At 34.7% G+C, this 24,175-nt stretch overlaps 1 protein-coding gene across 4 annotated transcripts in view; it reads left to right on the top strand.

Annotated features, from left to right (window-relative positions):
• Csmd3 (CUB and Sushi multiple domains 3) overlaps positions 1–24,175 on the top strand; it is a 928,259-nt gene that overhangs the window by 677,190 nt on the left and 226,894 nt on the right. For all 4 annotated transcript variants that reach the window (XM_069991287.1, XM_069991286.1, XM_069991285.1 and 1 more), the window contains 2 exons: positions 2,094–2,296; positions 19,101–19,292. In XM_069991287.1, the coding sequence (XP_069847388.1) occupies positions 2,094–2,296; positions 19,101–19,292 (395 nt within the window). The remainder of the gene's footprint in view (positions 1–2,093; positions 2,297–19,100; positions 19,293–24,175) is intronic.

The raw sequence follows: 24,175 nt of genomic DNA, 5'->3' as shown, positions 1-24,175 counted from the left end.
GGATTACAGACATGATCCACCAGGGCCAGGCTGGTTTTCAAACTTTTAACAAGGCTAAGAACTTGAGAATTTTTCCACCCCTAGCATCTTTGCTCTTTTAATTTTTGATGTTCACAGATACTGGATCCATCTGTATGACAGGTATTCATAGTTGGGCAAGTCACTATCACCTAGTTCAGCTTCCCAAACTTCTAGAAGAAACAACTACAGGAAAGAATTGAAACAACTCTGAGCTCTCATCTAAACATATCTCTAAAGTGTCTGCTTTAGAAACCAAGCTATCATTTCTTTTGTGCTGAGTTTTGTAGGTGGCTTATGATTATTTATCCTATGATAAGTACTAAACTTTGTACTCCTAAATCAACACTGGAACAGGGTTTTTAGGTCCAAGGTCCAGAAGTCCCAGGATAGTCTTGGCCATTTGTTTCCTTATACCAAATCAAAAGACCTGGTGAAGGGCAGAGTAAGGAGATTTAATATCTGGCAGTGTTGGGAAGGTACCAAACATATCAATACATCTTCAGCCTTCTTCAAAGGTATGGACATTGGATTCAGGTAAAATAGAGAGGATTGAGGGTCAGAGAGTCAGTTAAAACAGTCTCACATGACCAGTGTAGTCAGGTTGAACTTTAGCTCTGTCTCTGGATTTGGAAGAATTACACAGAACTGTTTTAGGCCTTCACCTTTGTAAAGGAAACAGGAACAAGTTTCCTGAGATAGGATCTCCTGAGTTTTGGTTGTTTACTCTAAAATGATAAAAAAGAAGACAAAAAATCTGTTTGGGGATAGTTTGATTTCCTTGCGTAATGTTTATAAGTGAATTTTTCCTTGGAGTCAAGGTGATTCTAAAGTTACTAAATGAAAAACTTGGTTTAGATCAAGGGGCAGAGATACAAAGTTAGAGGCTTTTAGGTTACTTCAAGGGATCCTGAAAAAGCATCTTAAAAAAAAAATCTCAAAGATTTCCTCTTACAAAACCACTCAGGTTTCTAAGAATACTGCATCCCCGAAGTAATAGAGTTTTCATTTAGAGTTTTCTTTTCTCCATTTGATAGGAATGGATTAATAAATAAACAAATTCTTCCCTGACATGAACTAGTTAGGTTGTTATTGCTCACTCTAACTTTAGAATTTCAGAGCAGTTGTTATTTAAATTAAATTTCAGACAGGCTTCTGGATAGCTCCCTCCCCCATTTTAAGACCTTGAATTTTGCAATGAGATAGGCAGAACTCAAAATAAGTTCCCTAGGATCTGTCCTAAGCTCACTTTTCTTTAATGTAGATTGTGCACTTGGTTATTGACATAGTAGCGTTATTAAATTCAAAAATATTAAATCCAACAAAACAATTTTTGATAGTGGTATGTAACCCAAATTGAAGATGTAGTATATGTGGAATATGAGCATGAATATAGCGTAAGGCATGTCTATCTAATTCATTTGCTCATATTTGCACTTGGCACAAAATGTATCAGATGCTCAATGCTCTCTAGGTTAGACAAAATGGAGCACATTTAAAATGAAACAGGGGTAAAAGTTGTACAGTCAAACAACCTAAGTTCATCTTATGACTCAGCCATTCTTTAGGCAATTATTTTATCTATCCAAATACCACTAGACAGCTTTATAAAACTGATATAAAAATGTGCTCCTGTTCCATTAGGTCATTATAAAATTTAAACAAATAAAAGTTATGCAATGTATTTTATTTTTATTTTTTGCGATGTATTTTATACAGCATCTGGTACTTGGAATGTCCTAGATAAGTGCTACCTTTTGTGAGTACAGTTAAAATTCATCAACACTGAAAACAAATACACATATAAAACAACAACAACAAAAAAAGAAAACCTCTGTATACCAGCAGCTACTGAAATTCACAAATAGTGTTTATAATTTCATTCTAAAGAAATAATGGTTTCAGTCTCAAGAAAAGTTCACACAAGTTTATATATATATATATATATATATGTACATATATATATGCTGTTGGCATTATTCATACCTAGTAAAATCCATAATATATATTTGTTCTCATTTTTTATTTATAAGTGAATGAATCCCTGTTGACAGAGATGCATGGTTCTTCCACAGCCTGCAGTTTCTTGCTTTTGATACAGAAGCATCACATGATATTCTTCGAGTCTGGGATGGACCACCAGAAAATGAGATGCTTTTGAAGGAAATTAGTGGATCTCTTATTCCTGAAGGAATCCACAGTACTCTCAACATTGTGACCATCCAGTTTGACACGGATTTTTACATCAGCAAATCTGGGTTCGCAATTCAGTTCTCAAGTGAGTCTTAACTTTTTTTTCATTTCTTAAGTGCAAAACAGGAATGGTACTTAAGGATTCATACTAACTTGACTGATCTATTTTCATTTTAAAAGATTAACAAACTGAAGTACTATTACTGGTTTTCCTATTCATTTACAGAGAAGGTAAAGTATACATAGAAAAATATCAGTTATATTTGAGTACTAATTGATGAAACTTTCAGTTGTCAATGCATTTATCCCTCAAATAAGGACAGTGATTTAAAAAATTCAGTTAGTAAAAATATTTATGATACAAAGGTTTTCACATGGGTTAAGCATACCTTATGAAAAATATGTGGGGTCAGAATTGTTTCAGACTCCAGATTTCTATGAGTTCTGGAATATTTGTATATACCTAGTGACATATCTTTAATGAAATCCAACTCTAATCACAAAATTAATGTTTAATATATACATTATATGTATGGTCTGGGGGTAAATCTAATCTGTAGATCCATAAAATAATAATATTTCTAAAATGTGATGTTTTAGCCAGGCACAGCAAAGCAAAAAAATTAAAAAAGTGATATATTGTAGATGAAGAATGAAATGAATACTTGGCCTTTTAGAAAAGGAAACTATACATTTTTATAAATTTAATGTTTTTCCTATTATGAATATTATTGGTAGATTGTATTTGTCTTTGACAAAATATATTAGTCTGTTTTCAAAGAGATCCTTTAACAATGAAATGTCATGAGTTAGAAATAATTACCAGAGCAGGGAGCCAGTGGCTCATGCCTGTAATCCTAGCTACTCAGGAGGCTGAGATCTGAGGATCTCTGTTCAAAGCCAGCCCAGGAAGGAAAAGTCCATGAAGACTCTTATCTCCAATAAACCACCAGAAAACCAGAAATAGTACTGTAGCTCAAGTCATAGAGTGATCACATTGAGCTGAAGAGCTGAGGGACAGTGCCCAGGCCCAGAGTTCAAGCTCCATGACCAAAAAAGAAAAAAAAGAAAAAAGAAATAATTACCAGTGTTTGGGGTTTATTTTTTTCACCTATGTTTTATTTTCACCACTGTCAAGCAGTTTGATATATGTTGCTCTGTTTTTCATTTTTCTTTTTTAATTGTGAAAATACTGTACAGAGGGGTTAAAATTACATGGGCAAGGTAATGAGTGCATTTCTTATCAAGCATTGTAGCCCCCTCCTTTGTTTCCCCTTCCCATCCCTTCGCATCAACCCCCCCCCCCCCCACACACACACACAACAAAGTTGTCAAGTTCATTTTCTTTTTTTTTTCTTTTTTTGGTCGGTTATGGGCCTGAACTCTGGGCCTAGGCACTGTCCCACAGCTCTTCAGCTCAAGGTTAGCCCTCTACCACTTGAACCACAGTGCCACTTTGGACTTTTTCTTTTTTGTGGTGCTGAAGAATCTAACCCAGGGCCTCATGCATGCAAGGCAAGCACACTACCACTGAGCCACCTTTCCAGACCATAAAGTTCATTTTCAACAAATTGTTTAAATAGGGATACAGGTGGACCCATTGCAACAATGAGATATGTTGATCTGCATAAGGAATTTTATAGTTAGTAATAGTTAGAAATCATGAGTGTAAATTAAAATAAATAAATGCTATTTTTATTTTTATTGTCAATGCATTCTCTTCTTGTGGATATTATCTTAAGAAACTTCTATTTGTATATCCTAAACATTCATATTAACAGAAACCTAGCAAGATTTTTCCAATTCATTCATGGAAAAATAAAACTAGTTGCTGAGCTAGTATATCAAAAGATCTAATTGAAATAAGTGATTAATATAAATGGATTGTTTTAGATTATATAACCCAAGCTTATGTGAGAAAAGAGTCAATATCTTCACATTTTCACTTAAAGTCTGTATTTTGAGAAAAAGAGAGAATAGAGGAATAAAAAGTAGGAAAATAATTGGATAACTTGTAAACATAAATGAATATTTATGAAATAGTAACCAACTTAAATAATCTTTATATTTGCACTATTTTCTCCTGTTTTTTCTTTCTCTGTGTTTCTGCCTCTCTCTTTTCTTTTCTCTCTAACTTTCTCTTTTTTCTCTCTCACTCTCTCTGTGGTTCTCTCTCTTTCTCTCTGTCTGTCTCTCAGATTAAGAACAATATGCCAAAATGTTAGAGAACTGTTCAAACTGTCTTCTTTTTAGTGGTAGTTTAACAACTATTCTCCTTTCTTTTACTTTAAAATTAGGAATACATTGTACTTTCCATGTAAATGGTATTGTGATTTTTTAAAAAATCTGTATATAGGACTGTGAAATGGTAATTCTGTTTCAGAAATTTAATTATTCACACCTATTACCTTCAATGCCCAGATTTATGACTAACACCCATATGTGCTTGAAAGATTACTTTCATACTAGGAATATAGTAAATGCTCAGAAATTACTATCATTGTGCCATTATTCTTGTCCTATATATCATTATATCATTATTCTAAAGGTAAGAGAAAACTTTCAGTTAGAACCTATTAGTTGTAATAAAGTTTTACACCTGAAACAACTTAGCTTCCTAAGCATGGTCCCAGGCCACTCTGTCAAAGGCCACACTCTCAAAAATCAGGGGATATACACAAGCAAAGCAGAGAGAATCTGGGGAGCATGTATTCTATCAGAAAGAACCAGTGCCCCTTTGGATGATGGTACTTTGTCTATATGCAGGCAGGTTAATTTTAAAATAGAACTCGAAATAATGAATTTTATAAGTCCCCTAATTATTGAACAAATAGTATTCAAGTCTGTGTAAATAGACTATAGGCCAATAATCAATGATTCCTGATTAAATTGATTTGATGGGAAAAAATTCTATTTTAATAAATATTTTTGCCTAATGTAGCCCATACACTTTGTCCTACTTGTAATTCCCCTCCCCCCACCCCCCCAGTATATAGAGTGTAGTAAGTGATTTAGCAATTGACTCTTTTGGAAATGTGTTGATTATGTAGCCTTTGTTCCCCCAAATATGTGTTTCTTTGATTCAAAATTATCCTTAGAAAACAAAGATTGGAGCACTATAACTTGCTAAATCTTTGATTTGTTTTTACAATGAAAGGGAGCACTATTAAAAATTATGCTTAAGAATAGTCATAAACTGGTATAGACCTAGAAAATCAGAATGTATTTAGATTGTCAGGTTCTTACTCGGTGCTCCTTCAAGCCCCCTTTTAGATTACCATTCCTTTTTGATTGAAAAGTTTCTTATCAAAAGAGTAATCAGTTTTAAACAACAACAACAACAACGACAACAAGAACCTGAGTCAAGCAACAGCAACAACCTTCATCAATAAGATGCAAACAATGAAATGTATTTTAGCAAATTTGGTGAAGAGTGAAGTTTACTGAAATTTAGGTCACATACCTACTTTATCATCCTCATCATGCCACTGTCATCAGCCTCACGACTCCCATTTCATGATCTGTCTGTTCTTTGTACAAGTCTGCAAGGCACTTCAAATTAATCAGCGCTACTTAAGTCTGCCACTGCTACTCCATGCTGCCTATGTGCCATCGTTGCTTCTCAGCAGTTGCCTTTCTATCCCTTGCTTAAATTCATAATTTGCCAGTCTTCTTCCACTCCAGTTATGCAGGGAGGACATCACTGTGTGTCATGCTGTCATTTGTCCACAAAATAGTTGATTTGGACAAAGCATTTTCCATGCTCTTCACATGTTGACCTCTCTGTGAAGAATCTGTCCCTGCTGGGTAATACAAAGGACCAAAGCTCATAACTGATTGTGATAAATTCTCAAGGAAATGGATCCCCTAGTCATGAAGGTCTGAAGTCTGCCCGCCTTAAAGGACTGCATGGTGCCCTGCCTTTCTCCTACTTTCATTAATGTTCCCTGAACTGCTTTATTAGTCAAATAGCCCCACACTGTAGTTCATTCTTCCTGCTAGCTATTTTTCCCATTTCTGTCTAACTGGTCACCTTGAAGTGTAACTAGCACATCATGACTCAATAGCTATTTACTAACCTCATGGCTCAGAACTTCAGGCTCAAGCACTCTGTCAATAACTTATATAACTGTATATTCATGTTTGTTTGTTTGTTTCATTGTTATTGTTGTTTTGTATGACTCCTTGCTCTGTTCTGCATGTCTAACTTTTGGCCCATATATTACAGTCTTGTTACTGTACAAAAATATGAAATCTAGAATTCTGATACAACCCATTTTGTTCTTTCATAAGTTTTTAAAATTACGATTATTAGTACTTTTGTGTGAAATGTTGAGCTGAGGATATTTTCTATTCTAAAAATGTCCTTGATATTTTGATAGAGATTTCATTATAGATATAGATTTGGGCAATTAACATTTGGCAACCCGTCAACATAGCCCTTTCTCCATTTATTTTTTTTATTTATTTCTTTCAATATTTTATAGTTTAATATTTCATTTTCATAGGTAAGTTATTGATTCTATTATAAATGAACATTTTTAAACCTGTTATTTTCTTTTTTTTCTTTTTTTTTGGGGGGGGAGGGCCCAGTGGTGGGACCTGAACTCTGGGCCTGGGCACTGTCCCTCAGCTCTTCAGCTCAAGGCTAGCACTCTACCACTTAAGCCACAGCGCCACTTCCGGCTTTTTTTCTTTTTGCTTATGTGGTGCTGAGGAATGGAACCCAGGGCCTCAGGCATGCAAGGCAAGCGCTCTACCACTGAGCCACCTTCCCAGCCCTCCTAATATTTTCTCATAATGTATTGTTATTGTATACAAATGCACTGTTGTTGTTTTTCTTCTGTCTCTTACATCCTGAATTAATTTGTCTATCTGTAATTTCTTTTAACAGATTGTTGTTTTTCTTTTTTTTTTCTTTTTATTTCTTTTCCACATATAAGTAAGAACTTATCTTCTGCATCATGGACAGTTTTATTTATTTCCAAATTAAAACATCTTTTAATCTTTTTGTGTGAAAACACCGTACAGAGGAGTTACAATTACATGGGCAAGATAATGAGTACATTTCTTATCAAGCATTGTTGCCTCCTCTTTGTTTCCCTTTCCCATCCCTTCCCATACTCCCCCCACCTCTCCCTACCCTATCTACCCTCCTCCCCACCAAAGTTGTAAAGTCTGTTTTTCGACATAATGACTTGTACATCTCATTGTTGCAATGGGTCCACCTGTATCCCTAGTTAAATGATTTCTAATTGTTCTCGTTGTAACTTTAGTACTACACATAATAGAAGGGATGAGTTCTTATACTTGCTTTGACCCTGACTTAGCAGAAAACTCTCAGTCACTATTCAGAACCTGTCAGCCATGGACTTTGCTTAGTTGGCCTTTATTACAATAAATTGATATTACTTAGATTTTTAGTTATAAAAGCAGCATCTTTTTATCATATATTGTCAAGTAAAATCTGCAATCTTTCATTTTAATTTAAAATATATAGTTAAATGCATAAACTAAGGATTTCAGGTTTGATTCACACTTGCCAAATATGTATGGGACACTAGGTTTCATCCTTAGCACCAAAATCCAGCATACCAATAACAATGTGAAATGCATTAAGAAGCCCAGAAAGGAAAGAGAGTATATACTACAAATAATTATTTTATATGTTATTTGTCATGCCCTGACAATTTATGTGAAGACATCTTAGGTACCCATAGATTATTCTAATTTCTTGATGAGTACTTTTATTTAAAAATATTCTTCATGTAGTTAATTACTTTGAGAAGTTCATTATCAATTTTCCTGAGTTACATTTTTAAATCACATAATCTAAGTTCTCTTTAATGTATCTTCTGCTTAAGACATTTTCAGTTTGAATTAAAATGTGAGTATATTACCACATCCATCTTTTATTGTAAAGCTATTCCCTGTGTTCTGTTCTTCCTAACCCATTTCTTTAAAGGGGATGGATGCCAGCCTATTGGTATTTGTGACTCCAGAATTTGGCACTGAACCTGGGTACTTGGTATTTAATTCATGTGAAATCTGAACTGAATGGCAAAGTTTCTAAAGTATAAGACTGAAATAAACTGAAGATAAATATTGTATGTCAGAAATAATGTGAAATAATTTTAATAAGATTTTCCTCTCTTTTTTGCTTTGTATTTTAGTTATTCCCAAATATTAAAATTCTATTTTAAATTTGAATCTTAAGAAGTAGTTTATAATCTTTGGATGTAGTGTCAGTTTCATGTGCAGCTAACTTTAATAAAATTCTACATTTTTATTCCAAAAAATAAAAAGAAACGATTGCATTGCTATATACCCACTTTTGTTGGAGTACTGGAGCCTTAATGTCCAAAAAGGCAGGGAAGTCTAGTCTCCTATTAAAAGACAACTACACTGTCAGATGTAGAACTTGTTACATAATGATATTCTAGAGATAGCCACATGTCTTTGTAGCTGGCAAAGTATAGGCCGAATAATGATGGTAAACATTCTTTATAAAAGTGATGAGTCATGTACAAATCAAGGGCAAACTTCTGCAGGATGAGAATCCACCTCTAGGATACAATAAGCATTTTAAGTGTTTTCTTATTGATTTGTTTTTGAATTGGGTTTTTTCTTCCAGGTTAAATATTCCTATTTCCAAATGAGATTTAATTATATGTTCTAAGGAAATAAGACTGTAGTCTCCAAGAGACTATAATGACATACATTTAGTCAGTACAAAAATATTAAGCAAGCTGACCCTTGGTGGCTCACAAATGTAATCCTAGCTACTCAGAAGGCTGAGAACTGATAATCAGAGTATGAAACCGGCCCAGACATAAAAGTCTTTGAGACACTTATCTCCAGTTAATTACTCCCAAACTGGAAGTGGTGTTGTGGCTCAAAGTGGTAGAGTGCTAAAGTTAAGGAAAAATGTTTGATGATAGTGCCCAGGTCCTGAGTTCAAACCCCTCAGCTGACCCCTCCCCTTCCTGACCCTGAAGAAATAAATAAAATCAGGTAAAAAAAATAGAAGAGAAAAATATAAAGACTGTTGAGCACTAAATTTGTTATTGAAGTCCCATGATGTTACTGAAGTCCCCAAAGAAATAATGCCAATCTATTGGATATCTCTTAAATTAAAGACACTGTAAAATGAACATTGAAATGTATTTTTAAAGACTTATTTTAAACATATTTCAAGAATTATACATAGTATTGTAGAAACAGAAATTTAACTTTTCCACATAATTCTTTAAAAAGCTCAGAAAATATTTCTATACTATGTTTTCAGATGAGGCAGCAAAAATTCAGAAAATCAGAAAACCTGATCAGTATTCCTATCTTAATGCAACAGAGATTATAAACTAATGTTTCTGCTTCTAATGGCATTATTTACTCCTTTGCATGATATACAAAGTTTTTGTTTTAAAAGGTCATGAAATAAACAAAGTTAAACAAAGCAGTTCATTTTCTAGAAAGGACACTTAAGAACTTATGAGTGATGATGAAGTATTTATTATTCATCATATTTCAAAGTGAAATAAAAAAACTGTAGTGCTACATTGCTCATGGGTACCAAGGTGGTAATTTATAACAATCTCTCAATAATTCAAGTAATCATTTCTGTTTAGTTGAAATGTATGTAAGTACTGGTAGGATTATGAAATCTGTATTACAAGAAATATATATTTCCAATGAAATGATAAACTCAATTATATAAGAAGTTAGAAATATATTTATGGCAGTTGTAAGTTACAACAATGATAAGAACTTAGTCTGGTATGATAGTAGTTACTATTATATATTTTCCCATGAAAATAACCTCAGGTTTTCCAAAATAAATTAAATCAAATTATAATGCTGTATGAATGTTTTCTTATATACTTGGGATAAATATCCACAGTTTCCAGAATATCATATTATAAATAATCATCTGGGATAACTAACTATGTGTTTCATTCACTCCACAAATATTTATTTAATGAGCTATTCCTGCTGATTGCAGAAGCTTGTCTCTACACTCTAAGAGGACAGTTCATTTCTTCCTAGAGCACAGAAAAACTTGAGCTGATAAAGTCATATGTACTTATTAACAAATGCAATCAACTTCTAGTGGAATTAACTCACTGGAAAAGACAAGTTATTGGATAAATAAATTTTAAGTGCAATATAAACTTTTCAAATACATAATTAATAATTCTGTAATTCTTATGAAGACAGACACATATAATTTGATTTAACTAAATACCTTGCAATATTTTTCTACATGGTAGAAGTAATTGTAAAACAATTACTTTTTTTTATTTTCAGTAGTTGCATAAAGAAGTTTCAATACAAGTCATTATGAATAAAGTGAATCTTGATTAATGTCCACCCATCAGTCTTCCCCACGTTCTCAATCCCATTTATACTGTATTACTTTTACCTTCCTGTAATTTTACATTATGGGTAAAAATAAATAAGTAAAGAAACAAACACTTCAATACATAAAAATTTTTTTTGGGGGGAGGGCTCCTGTCATGGGGCCTGAACTCTGGGCCTGGGCGCTGTCCCTCAGCTCTTCAGCTCAAGGCAAATGCTCTACCACTTAAGCCACAGTGCCACTTCCAGCATTTTTTCTTTTTGCTTATGTGGTGCTGGGGAATCGAACCCAGGGCCTCATGCATGCAAGGCAAACACTCCATCACTGAACCACCTTCCCAGTCCTAGATACAATTTTTAGTAGAAGAAAAAGTTCCTTTTTCAAAGTTAAAAAGTTATAGAATAGTTATTTCCAATTTATTATAATAACCAGGCCAAAAAATCAAATTTTGTTAGAAATTTATGATAAAACATAAAGTAAAATCACCAGTATATAACTAGAAAAAGATTATAAGAATTCAGTTTTGCCAAGGTTTACTCTGTGTCCGTGTGAGTGATTTTTAACCTTAGTTATATTTTTGGTTTGTTTGATTTTGTTTTTGTTTTTCTTTCTTTTCTTTTTTCTTTTTTCTTTCTATCATGCCTGATATTGAACTCAGGGTCACAAGTTCTTGCTTAGCTTGCTACTCATACCTGGTGCTCTTTGATTTGAGTTGAGTCACACCTTCTAGCCTCATTCTTTGTTGGATAATTAGAATTGAGCCTGGAAGACTATTTGCATCTTGATCCCTCAGGTTCCATTTCCTGAGTAGGTAACATTACAAGTATGAGTCATTGACAACTGGCTAAGATTTTATAATTTTACAAATATTCTGGGTAAAATATGGTTGAGGAACCTATTAGATATGTAGGTGAAAAAGGTAAAATGCCAGTCATAAAATTATCTAGAGCACAGAAAAGAAGTTAGATATTCAAAAGTAGCAAGCTAAAAATGATATTTTCCAGAAATAGTGAAATTCAGAAGTTATGGAATGAAATAAGTAAGTATTCAGGACTATACTGTGAGATTCCTTCTGCCATCAGGTTGACAAGTTGACAAAAGCCACAGTTACCCTCAAAAAACAACAAGAACGAAAATCAGCCAAGAATCTAAAAAAGAAAATCAAAACAGGCTGTTGAATTGGAAGCTAACAAATAAAAGAAGTCTCTGAGTGCCAATAGTTTACACCTGTAATCGTAACTACTCAGGCATGGGCCACTGGAGCAAAGACTAGCATATCTAACTACAGGTCACAAGATTCTTGCTACTCAAGAGGCTGAGATCTGAGGATTGCAGTTTGAAGCCATCTTGTTCAGCAAAGCCACGAGACTGTTATCTCCAATTAACCACCAAAAAGCCAGAAGTGGGGCTGTGTCTCAAATGGTAGATTGCTTATCTTTGAGCAAAAAAGCTCAGGGAAAACAACCAGGGCCTACTTCTATCCCAAGACCTGGTACAAAAATAAGAAAGAAGAAAGAAAGAAAAAGAAGGAAAGGAAGAAAGAAAGAAGGAAGGAAGGAAGGAAGGAAGGAAGGAAGGAAGGAAGGAAGGAAGGAAGGAAGGAAGGAAGGAAGGAAGGAAGGAAGGAAGGAAAAAGAAAAGTTGAAAAGTAAGTTGAAAGCATTTGGCAGCCTGGGTTTATAACAAGCTAGTTACTAACATAGATGGAAGTCTGATAATAAAAAAGGAGATAGTTGTAGAGGAATCTCTATCTGATGAGATGTTCCATAAATGTCTTATTATGGGAACTAGAAAAACAGAATTAAGGGAATTAGGAAATGTAGTTGGGAAAGGATGGTGCTTTTGTCCTCATTTCTGTTTTTGCTTTTGTCCTCATTTCTGTTTTTGTTTTGTTTTTCCTGTTCTTGCGGCTTGAACTCAAGGCCAAGATTCTGTCCCTGAGCTTCTTTTCCTCTAGCACTCTAGCACTTGGGCCACAATGCCACTGCAGGCTTTTTCTGAGTGATCTATTGGAGATAAGAGTATCATTAACTTTACTGTCGGGCCTGGCTTTGAATAGAGATCCTCAGATCTCAGCCTCTTTAGTAGCCAGAATTACAGGGTGAGCCACCAGGTCACAGCTTTTATTCTCTTATTTGATTTCAGAGTGCTAGGATGGAAGATACAAGCCAAATATACAGGCTAGTTAGAAGAACATTTTAACACTCGGAAAAGATGAATGATGCTTAGTAATGATGAAAAAGTAGAGGGGTGAAGAAAGACAACACAAAACCTAGGGTTGAAAAGGACATAATCTTAAATTCTTTATTGTAACGTTAGGGAACACACCTGTGAATATAATGAGCTGACTTATCTGTTACTGGTAAGACAAGAATGTATTGATCTCACTCTTTCTGTCAATAAATTAAATTATAAGGAAAAATATCAATCAAAAGAAGGGGTAGAAAGAAGACAGAGAGAATGAGGAAACAATGAGAGTAGAGAGGTTTTTATTACTATAATTACTGAAAATAATATCCATCTAGCTGTTTATTAATACATTTCATTCTATTTATTATTTTTATTTTTCTAATTACTTTATAAAAATAATTTATTTTCTTCATAAAAAAATCAGCAGCATTTGTTTTGTCTTTGCAATAAAGGAATTGGACTTCCCATTTTTACCATGGATCTAAATTTTTTTGGCAGTGGCATTGCTTTCATCAATAAATAGCTGTCGGATACTCACTAGTAGAGTATGGCTTTGTGTTATTTCTGATAGTGGGACTACTTTGGCTATAGTAATTAAGAGCATTACTGTTTGAATTCAAATTGCAGCTCTGCTTAAATAAATCAGTTCATATCTCTGGGGCTTGTTTTTCATTTAAATATGCAGATGATAACAATTCTTTATAAAGGTTTTGTGTTTTAGTTTAAGAGTATAAATTTAGCCTCTGGTGAAGTGTCATGCATACTTTATATGCTCAACAGAAAAAAAAGTAATCACTGTTTTAATCAGTATTTTATTGGTTTCTGTTATAATTTAATTACCTCTTATGTTAAACAACTGTTTCTACTTCTTATATATATAGAGTTCAATTTAAGCCAGTACGTAATAATGAAACTTATGGGTCAGACTCTAATGGCCAGGGCTGTGCAAATGTTGTTGTTATGATTAAGAAATTAACTTATTAAAGGTTTCATAAATGTGTATATTTTAGGATACTATTACCAGAACATAGATCTCTACATAATTGCTCTTCTGACTTTAGAATAGCACTTAAAGCTTAATAACATGTTTTAGAAGTTTCCATTTTAGTATTTATGTCACTGAATTTATACCATGATCATTCCTTCATGTATAATTAATAATATAATACCATTGGCTTTATCACAGATTATCACTTTTTTTTTTTGTCAGTCATGGGACTTGAACTCTGGGCCTGAGTGCTGTACCTAAGCTCTTTAGCTCAAGGCTAACACTCTACCACTTGAGCCACAGTGCCACTTCCGGCTTTCTGAGTGCTTTTTATTGAATATAAGAGTCTCCCAGGCTGGCTTTGAATCATGATCCTCTGATCTCAGCCTCCTGAGTAGCTAAGATTACAACAGGTGTGAGCCACTGGCATCCAGCTAGATTATCACATATTAATAGATGCCCCTTGGATATTAGATTGTCTTATATCTCCATTCCCACTTTAACTGCTCCTAAATACTGGTATAAAATTGAGAAGTTCCCAGTTTTTTTTTAACCCTCAATTTTCTCATGGGAATAATAAGAATAATAAGGGCTCCCAGGATTCTTGTGGATTACATAAATGCAGCACAGAGCCTGGTGCTTTAAATGAATAAAATGACCCATAAATAGTACATGTTAACAATGCAATCTGCTCACCTACACTTCTATTCATATACCGTTACAGATGATGATTTACTAAGTTATCATGTAACACAAGAAACAAAATTCAGAGTTACATAGATAATTCCCATTTTAGACTAATAAAACCACAAATGGCCCATACTGTTAAGGTGAAGAATACAAGGAAGGAAGTTATTATTGTCAATTCCATAGAATTTGGTGAGTTAAATCCATACTGTATTTTCCTGTCATCACATGTAAGTTAACTTACTTTCCAGAATGTCACTTTCATGTCACCATCAGAAGAGGGAAGACAAAAGAGTTCACACCTTTTATTTTTGATGGAATTTTACATATTTATATTTGAAAAAAGGTGGCATGAAATGCATACTGATAGAATGAAGTCACCTACATTCATTAGTAAATTGTAAGCCACTTGAATTAAAAAAAAATTAGAACAGAAGTGGAAATTCCCTATTACAATGCATTGATGATTAGCTTTCTGCTTTCTGATATGTGATTAAAATTTTGGTTCAAATAATGGATGAAATATTTATTGCCAAACTCCCTTATCCTCTATAAACAGCAAATACATTATGCCAGATTAGGACAGAGCATGGATTAAACTTCTACTGAAAAATTATTATAACAAAAAAGAAAATACAATTAGGTAATGAAATATATAATTTCTGAAAAATTTAAAAAAACTAATAAAAAGCAGTCATGTACTTTACATTATGTGACAATTTTTACATAAGATTACATCCTAATTTTATGAGATTATCTTAGTACTAATTCCCAAGGAGATATGGTATAGTTCCTTAAATGGTTCTACTTAATTAGAGGAAATTTTTTAAAAAAAGAAATGATGTTAAAATCATTATAATTCTGTATGCCCAAAAACACAGAGGATAGTCAGTATGGAAGCCAAATTAAATAAGTAAAGAAAGTAAAACAATAATATTCACAGCAAGTAATGGTTTCTTTATGTATGTAAGTAATTGGTTTTTGGAACTTCAACAATTCTGATGTAAAAATAAAAGTCTAATAGTTTTTAATTAAACTTCATCATTCTCTGTGTGCTTTAAAATTGTACTTCTAATTTGGTGATTCATTGAGAGAAAAAAGAATGGTGGGGAACTTACCACCTCTTTCCTTTCAATTCAACAAAGCCCAAGGCAAACATTCTCTCACATGCATATATTCACTGTGATATGAAAAGCATTTTAGTTATTCTTCCACTTAGATCATTAAAGCCAGGAAATCTGAGAAGAGAACAAAATAGTATTTCTCTATCATGCTCGCCTAAGACATGACTACATGACCTCTTTCATGTCAATGTTTCTGTAATTGTCTTATATGTATGCTTACATTTTTTTGTTGAGTTTTTGTTTCTTTGCAGTGATGACAATCAATGTCATGCATCGAAGGCAAATGCTCTACCTATGAGCTACATCTGGAGCTCAAATTTTAAATGTTCATCTTGAATAATTTTCTGAGCAAAGAGTTCAACACAGAGTCCCAGTAATATTTCATGTGACTTGTGGTTCCTTTTTTAAAAAATCTCTATTTTATATTTTCCAATTACATATTTTCTTTCCAATGATAAGTGTCTATAAGTCTTAGATAAAGAATGTATTCTTTAGTCATCTATTGTAAATCAAATCCAAAGTCAGTTTTACTTTTGGTGGAGCCATCATGACTGATCAAGTTAAGGACAACTTTATAATTGGGTTTACCAAATGGACACAATGTAAGAGATTCCTATTCAGAGAGGGGAAATATAACTGCCCATATCTTATGACTCACAATGCTTAAAAACTAAGACCCTGCTCTCATCCCACTCCCTGGATTCAATATGAATTCAGTTCTAATTACAACAATGAAGAACAAATCCTACAAAAGCAATTGACAGGCAAGGCTAGAGGTATTGAGCCCTGAGTTCAAAAATTAAAAAAAAGATGAAGGGAAAGTGAACATTTCATAAGGTGTATTTGAATTTTTGGCAATTGTAAATTTTCTCTTTATGGTTACCATTTCTGTCTTTTAGCATTACCTTAATAGGGCTTATTATTTTATGTTATTATCTCTCTTCTTTTTGTTGTTTTGGTGGGGTTTGAATGGACCCCATCCCTGGGCTCTTCAGCTCAAGGCTAGTCCTCTATCACTTGAGCCACAGCACTACTTCTGGTTTTCTGGTGGTTAATTGGAGATAAGAGTCTCATGGACATTCTTGCCCTGGCTGGCATTGAATAGCAGTCCTCAGATCTCAGCCTCTTCTGTAGCTAGGATTGCAGTCTTGAACCACTGGCACAGGACCTATGACAATATCTCTTATAAGGAGAATTTCTGTCTCCAGATCAATGAGAGATAGCAATTGCTCAGGAAAGTTGTTTTATCAGAAGAGGAAAATTTAAGACAGTTGATTGCTTGAAAATCAACTGCTCAGAAATAGCAACTAGAAAACCAAATAGATTTGCTTCATTTTTGTGATTGGTAACCTTGTAGCCAACTCCATATGAGATTGCTATTCTGTTTTCCTTGATGCTTTCACGTAGTATCAGATATAATATCATACATTTATTTATTTTTTTGGTTTCCTGTTCATGTCCTCTTGATTTCCATACAACATTAAAACATTTCAATACTGTGTGCAGGTTGCCTGATTTCTTGATTATTCATGTGTATTAGATCAATGAGTGGCAACAAGCTTGATGGATGACCAGATTGGTTAATATATTAGTAAATGACTATGTCTATTGATTTTTCATTAACCTACCTACCTATCAACCTACTTACGTATCTGCACATTAAATCTGCTCAGTTCTGTTTGTATCTACTAATTTCCTTGTAGTCCCTGCACCTGGTATAATGCCTGACCTATATTTAGTTAGTAACTGAATAAATCAGTGAACATTGTTTATGTGTCTTTAATCTAGCAATTTAGGTCATTAATATGCTAAATATTGAATAATAATGTGGATAATTGCTGAGTCCTGCATTAATAAAGTAAATCAAATAAAATTTTAACAGCTTCTTTGTCTGAAAATTTAATACTTAGTCACGTGATTAATTCATTACAGTAAATCTACATTTTTAATTCAAAATGATATTTAGTTTTTTAATTTACAAAATTGGAACTAACTTATTGTCAAATATTGCATACACATTATGTGTGCACATAAATGAATGTTTATTTCCTTATGAATTCATACTACTTTCTTTTCTAGTGATTTTTTAACTTTTTCTGGGATACTTGTTGTTCATGTGGTTTTACAAATCTGCCTAGTTTTCCTCAATGCAAGATTCATAGTAGAATATCACAACCAGAAAACTGACATATTCCATTTGATTAATATGTTGTTCCATACCAGTGATTTTTCTCAAGTCTTCTATAGGATAAGACAGTGCTCTACAACCTAAGCCCTTGTCCAGCCACCAACCTCATTTAGATTTCACTGTTTTTTCAAGGACACATATGATGGTTATTTAGTTTTAGGTATATTTCTGTGAACACCACTGAGAGGAAGATCCAGAACAGCTCCTTCACAGGAACACCTTATCCCTTCATTTATTGATTTATAGTCCCTCCAACTCACTCAAACCCTGGCAACTGTTAATTACTTACCTAATTTTATCATCTTTTCACTTTAAGCATGTTCTATAAAATAATCAGACAAGAAATATTTTTTTGAGATTTTTTTCAGGCAGTGTAATTTTCTTGATATTCATTTAAATTGCAGGTGTGGATCATTCTGCTTTATTGCAGAGTATCATTTTATGATGTGAATTTACCATCATTTTACCGTTTTTTGGGGGATAAATTTCCAAGGGTGAAGTTTCTATGCTGTAGAGCAAATAAATGTTTACTTTTACAGAAACTTTGCCTGAGTTTCCCCCCCACAGAGAAAATATTCTTACCAACGAGTTTTTCCAATAATTTTGCCTGTATTTATTATTTGCATATATACAAATTAAAAAATCTAACAAATATGGTATGTATGTGGTAATATTTCAAACTCAGGGTCTGGGCATTGGCCATGAGCTCTTACACTCAGGCTAATGCTGTACTACTGTGAGCCACAGCACTACCTCTGTTTTTCTGGTGATTATTTGAAGAATCTCAAAAACTTTCTTGCTGGGGCTGGAGGTGAACAGCAATCCTAAGATCTCAGCCTCCAGTGTAGCTAGGATTATGGGTGTGAGCCACTGGTGCCTGGCAATATTTTAGTTTTGTTTATATTTATATAACTATTAATAAAACTTTTTTTTGAAATTTCTTGTCTTTTTCAATTGCATTGTTATTTTTCTGCTTCCTTTTTATTAAAAAAAATTGAGTTTTGAGAGTCTCTTTTTAAGACTTTTGGTAGAAGTGATCTCCCACACATGCTTTGCTCCTAGTACACAATTCCCTTTCCATTTCTTCAAAGTGTTGTTCTTGGAATGCGATAATTTGGAGCACATTAAATATTTAGTGACTAAAATGCTGTACCACTTCTTAAAATAAATTATTCAACATAAAAACACTTATTGTACAGGCATTTTTAAATTGACCCACACATTTTTAATTAATTTCTAAAGGCATACAGGAGTTCATTTCTAAAATCTAATCATTATACTACTATAGGTTTCAGAGCACTGAAACTGATTTGATGATTTCAAACCTGAACATTCTGTTTCTGTTTTTGTTAGGCTCTGTTGCTACTGCATGTCGTGACCCTGGGATTCCTATGAATGGGACTCGAAATGGAGATGGAAGAGAACCTGGGGACACTGTTGTTTTTCAGTGTGACCCAGGATATGAGCTCCAAGGACAGGAAAGAATAACCTGCATTCAGGTAGAAAATCGATACTTCTGGCAGCCCAGCCCTCCAGTCTGTATAGGTATGATTAAAGAATAATTAAAATCTTATATAAGTATAATGTAATGGTTGAAAGTGGCATTGACATTATTAAGAACCACAGTCTAGAACAGATTCTGTATGCCTGTGGAAGGTCTAACAGGAGTACTCGTGTTCCAACTAGGTACAAAATTATAAAGGATCATTTTTTTTTCTATGAGTATAAAGGCCCACTCACAGTTTCCTTCATTTTTGTTTCCAAAATTCTAAATGAAATGTGATGAATCAATTCTTTTGAAAAAACTTGTTCTCCTTGTAAGGTATATTAAATAGGTATTTTTCATTAGGTAGCCGATGAAGAGAATACCACGCACTATTCAGGCAGGAGAAGAAGTTTATTTACCCAACTGTTGCCTGGTGGAGAGGCATGGCTGGCTGACAAGGAAAGGGGGGGGGGAGTAAAGGGGCAACCCACTCCTGGACCAGGGCCAGGACTTATCTAGGCCAGGGACAGGAAGGAGGCTTGGCCAGGTGGGAGAAAAGTGTGGCCACACTGGATCTGGATGTGACCTCAGGGTCTAGGATCCTCCTAAGGTCAGATGGGAGGCCTGTGACCAGAGATGGCCCAGGATGTGACCTAGCAGGAGGGGAATATGACTGTTTCCAGGTCTGCCAGTTACCTAGGTAACAGATACTGGGCACAAACTTAGCCAAAAGGGAGGGAGGTGTCCCTGTTCAGACCTTACACTCCTTATTTACCACATAAGTATAGTTTTACATCATTTTCAAAACTTTACAGCTGACTCTGATCACATACTTTAAAATGGCTAAATTTATCTTACCTCTACGATGCTTAGTTCTAAAAAGGAAATTTTATCAGAAGATATGCTTTTTATTTCTCAAACTCTGCCTTTCCATTCAATTCCAGTGTCTCAAAAGAATATCAGAATCTTTTTGTTGTTTTTTTGGATGATTTAATTAATACAGCAGCCTGATTTATACTTCTAACTGTCCGACTCTAGAAACTCAAGGAAATTAATATATGCATAATCACACAACTATATCTAACAGAGGTATGAGGAATGTGCCATTTTTGGAATAGAAATGAAGAAACCTGATATAAAAGAAAATATCAGTTTAATCTTAATGCTCTTTGTGTTACAGTATTGCTTTCATGGATTTACAATACATTTTGATCCACTATTTTCTACAAAACTTTTTAATTATTTACATAATTGTCTATTTTACTACACTATAAGCAACGAAGATTCTACACTTTTCATATTTTTATCATCATTTTTGGTATGTGTTCATCACTTTTGGGACCTTAACTCAGGACCTGGTACCCTTAATTGAAAGTTTTTAAATATGTTTAATTCGAAGTTTTCATGTGTTTATTTACAATGTACATTCAATTTAAGTGTAAGCTCTAATTGACATTAACCTGGCTGCATTTCAAAGACAGAATCATTTTGTAAAGGGAAAATAATAGAATTTCACAGAATTGCTATAGTCTTTTTTATTTTGATTTTTATACCTGGGCATCACTATTGAATAATCAGAAGAGCCATATTATGTTAAATTATTTTATGTATAAATCTAAAACATTGAACAGTTATAATGAAACTATAGAAACCACTAGAGAATGTAAAAGATTATATAGTATTGTGAGATAGGTTACTATAAAAATTCCTTTCTAGCCGGGTGCTGGTGGCTCACGCCTGTAATCCTAGCTACTCAGGAGGCTGAGATCTGAGGATCGTGGTTCAAAGCCAGCCCGGGCAGGAGAGACTGTGAGACTCCTATCTCCAATAAACCACCAGAAAACCGGAAGTGGCGCTGTAGCTCAAGTGGTAGAGCGCTCGCCTTGAGCTGAAGAGCTGAGGGACAGCGCCCAGGCCCAGAGTTCAAGCCCCACGACCGACCAAAACAAAACAAAACAAAACAAAACAAAAAAAAGTTCCTTTCTACACAATCACAGGCTTCAGATGGTAGGTTCCAGTTCTAAAGGAAAAAAAAAATAAAGCATTAAATCTTACTTAAATGGAGTAAGTTGTGAAATGTTTCTGTATGGATTATGTTTCTGTGTATTATTTTTGGGAAAAGAAAGATATCTTCAGGAGGAGATATGCATTACAGCCTCTCTGAGAAAGAAAATAAGTTTTTAAAAAAATCTGAAAAATTGCTAAGGCTGCAGAAAGCTTGACCTCTAAAACAGATAAGAAACAACTGCATGATTGGAAATACTATGCTAAAGATTAAACCCTGAACTTTTTAGAAACTCTGTAAGTCTATGTCTTAGACCCAAGAGCACAAAGCATTTTGCTTACATGTAGAAGCAGTCAGCCTGAGAGCAAGTCCCAGACAGAAGGAAGTCATCTATAGAGAGTTAATAGAATTCATTCCAACAAAATTGACAGTGTGAAGATTACTTTGACATTGCCAGGGGGAAAGTAGCAGCATTCAATAAGAAGATAAGTAACAAAGCCTTTATTGTAGGTGGGACTGATGAGAAAGACACTAGGAATGAGTAAAACTGAACTGGAGACAAAATTAAGATTATAAGATAGTTTTCTTTTGATGATACTTACATTACTGCCTCCCAGGAAATTATATCTAAAACAAACCATTAATATCACCATCCCAGGGAAAGAAGCAAATTAATCCATAGATCTTGCTGTATAATCATTGTCAATATATATGGCACTTAAACATATCCATAATAAATGTTCCTTTATTTTAGTGATAAAAATATGCATTTATATGTAGATGTATATATACATATAATTTTGAAAAATAATAATGAATAGTTTTTCTTTTCTTTTTTGTCAGCCATGGGGCCTGAATGCCTGGGCGCTATCCCTCAGCTCTTCAGCTCAAGGCTAGCGCTCTACCACTTTGAGCCACAGCGCCACTTCCAGCTTTTTCTGTTTATGTGGTGCTGAGGAATTGAACCCAGGGCCTCAGGCATGCAAGGCAAGCACTCTACCACTGAGCCACCTTCCCAGCCCATGACTAGTTTTTCTAATCGAAAATACATAAAATCAGCTGGACTCTGGTGGCTTATGCCTGTAATCCTAGCTACTCAGAAGGCTGAAATCTGGGGATTGTGCTTCAAACACAGCCCAGGAAGGAAAGTCCATGAGACTCTTATCTCTAATTAACTGTAAGGGTTAGAGAAAGGAGACCTCCACATGGTTGTTCAAGCAGAAGAGAGAATATTACATGAACTGAACAGAAGGCCCACGCAAGATGTACCATGGAGAAGGATAACCTACAGATAGTAGGGAGAGAGGATATCTATGAAGAGAGTAGGGAGGAGGTATGGCTGCAGTGGAGGGCGGGGAGGAGATGTGGCTGCAGAGAATCAGGAAGTGAGCTAGGAGCATGTGGAACCTCTCACTGTCCAAAGAAGGCAAGGCTGAGGTGGATGAGGAAGTGACCTCAGAGGATGGGCATGTAATCTCAGAGGATGAGAGGCATCCCATTTTCTCCAACTGTGCCATTTGCCTGGTTATAAGTGCTAGGTGGGGTCTCCAGGGAGGGTCACATGTAATCTTGCATGGAGAGAAAACAAAGGGAGACCAGGCAGACCAAACACCCCAGCTTTGGTACTTATAAAGGGGCATAGATTCTCTCTAGCTAATTCCTCTTGACAAGGGAATATGTCATTAGGAGAGAAGGTAGGTATGCTGTCCAGTTTTAGAGAAGGCAGCAGTAATAGTTCCTTGGTGATGAACACATGCATATATCTTTGGATGAAATCTGGAAGAAGTCTTACAAGGTCAGGGCCGAACAACAGGAAAACAAAAACATTAAAGGGCATACACACAGCAGTAGGAAGGGAAGCCTTGACTAGTTCCTGTCTTGTGCATTTCAGGCAATCCTAGACTTGGTACTTAACATCCCTAACTACTTCTGACTGATTAACATCTGGTGCCTAAGTAGGAGAAAGCATGGTGGAATGATTAAGAATAACCAGTCAAAAGCTGGGCTGGAATGGAGAGGTTAAGGGGCCCTGCTCATTTCCTGTAACTGGACTGTAGATGTCTGGACTATAGAGTATGGGTGGAAGAGCCAGGTGAGTCCAAGACTCACTATAAATATAAAATAGTAGGTAATAGGAACAAGTTCCAGCCGAGTTAGAAGGTATGAACATTAGATAGGAATGCTTATGGACTAATTCCTTTTGACCTCCAGGCTCTGGTTAATTTTGAAAGGGAAAGCCCAAAGTGACTCAATTTAGGCTATCCTCTCTTACCTGCACAGTTTTTCCAGCTACCCTGGATGATTCCTCATAGCTAGGACAAGATTTGTGCTATGTGTCTCTTCTCCTTGCTGGGTTAATGTCCCATTTGGCATTTCTAGGATAGAATATCTCAGCTGATTAATGGCATGTCACATGTCACATGTGTGTGTTGGGGGGGAGGGATGTGATTGACAGATCGGTAAGAGTCTATGCCAAGAGATCCTTTTTAATTCCAATAGAAGCAACAAGAAGATCAATAGAAATAGTTTTTAAACAGCAATTACCTGGAACTTACTAAGGATAAAAGTTAAGTTTGACCAACAAATATATATAAGTGTTATTTATCCCTCTGTGGGTCTGACTTAATCCTGACGAGGACCAAATCTGTAATGACAAAAGTCAATAGTGGTCCAAATCTGTAATGACAAAAGTCAATAGTGGTCATGATGAGAGTTTTGAAATGCAACTGATTAAATGATCCAGTTAATTATTCTCTAACTAAATATAGCACTTTAATATACTAATTGAGATTGAAACCACTGTCAGCTTTGTATCCAAGGTGGCATATACTTGTAAAACAGTTCATTTGAAGGACCTTGACATAAACACTTAAGTGAGCTTCAGTTTAATTACATTAAAATGACAAGCTTGGGTTGAGGGGGAGGGAAAGTAGGAGA

Source organism: Dipodomys merriami, unplaced genomic scaffold (assembly GCF_024711535.1).
Source record: "Dipodomys merriami isolate MVZ:Mamm:240054 unplaced genomic scaffold, mDipMer1.0.p SCAF_4, whole genome shotgun sequence".
NCBI classification, from domain to species: domain Eukaryota; kingdom Metazoa; phylum Chordata; class Mammalia; order Rodentia; family Heteromyidae; genus Dipodomys; species Dipodomys merriami.
This window is presented reverse-complemented; position numbering and strand designations above follow the sequence as displayed.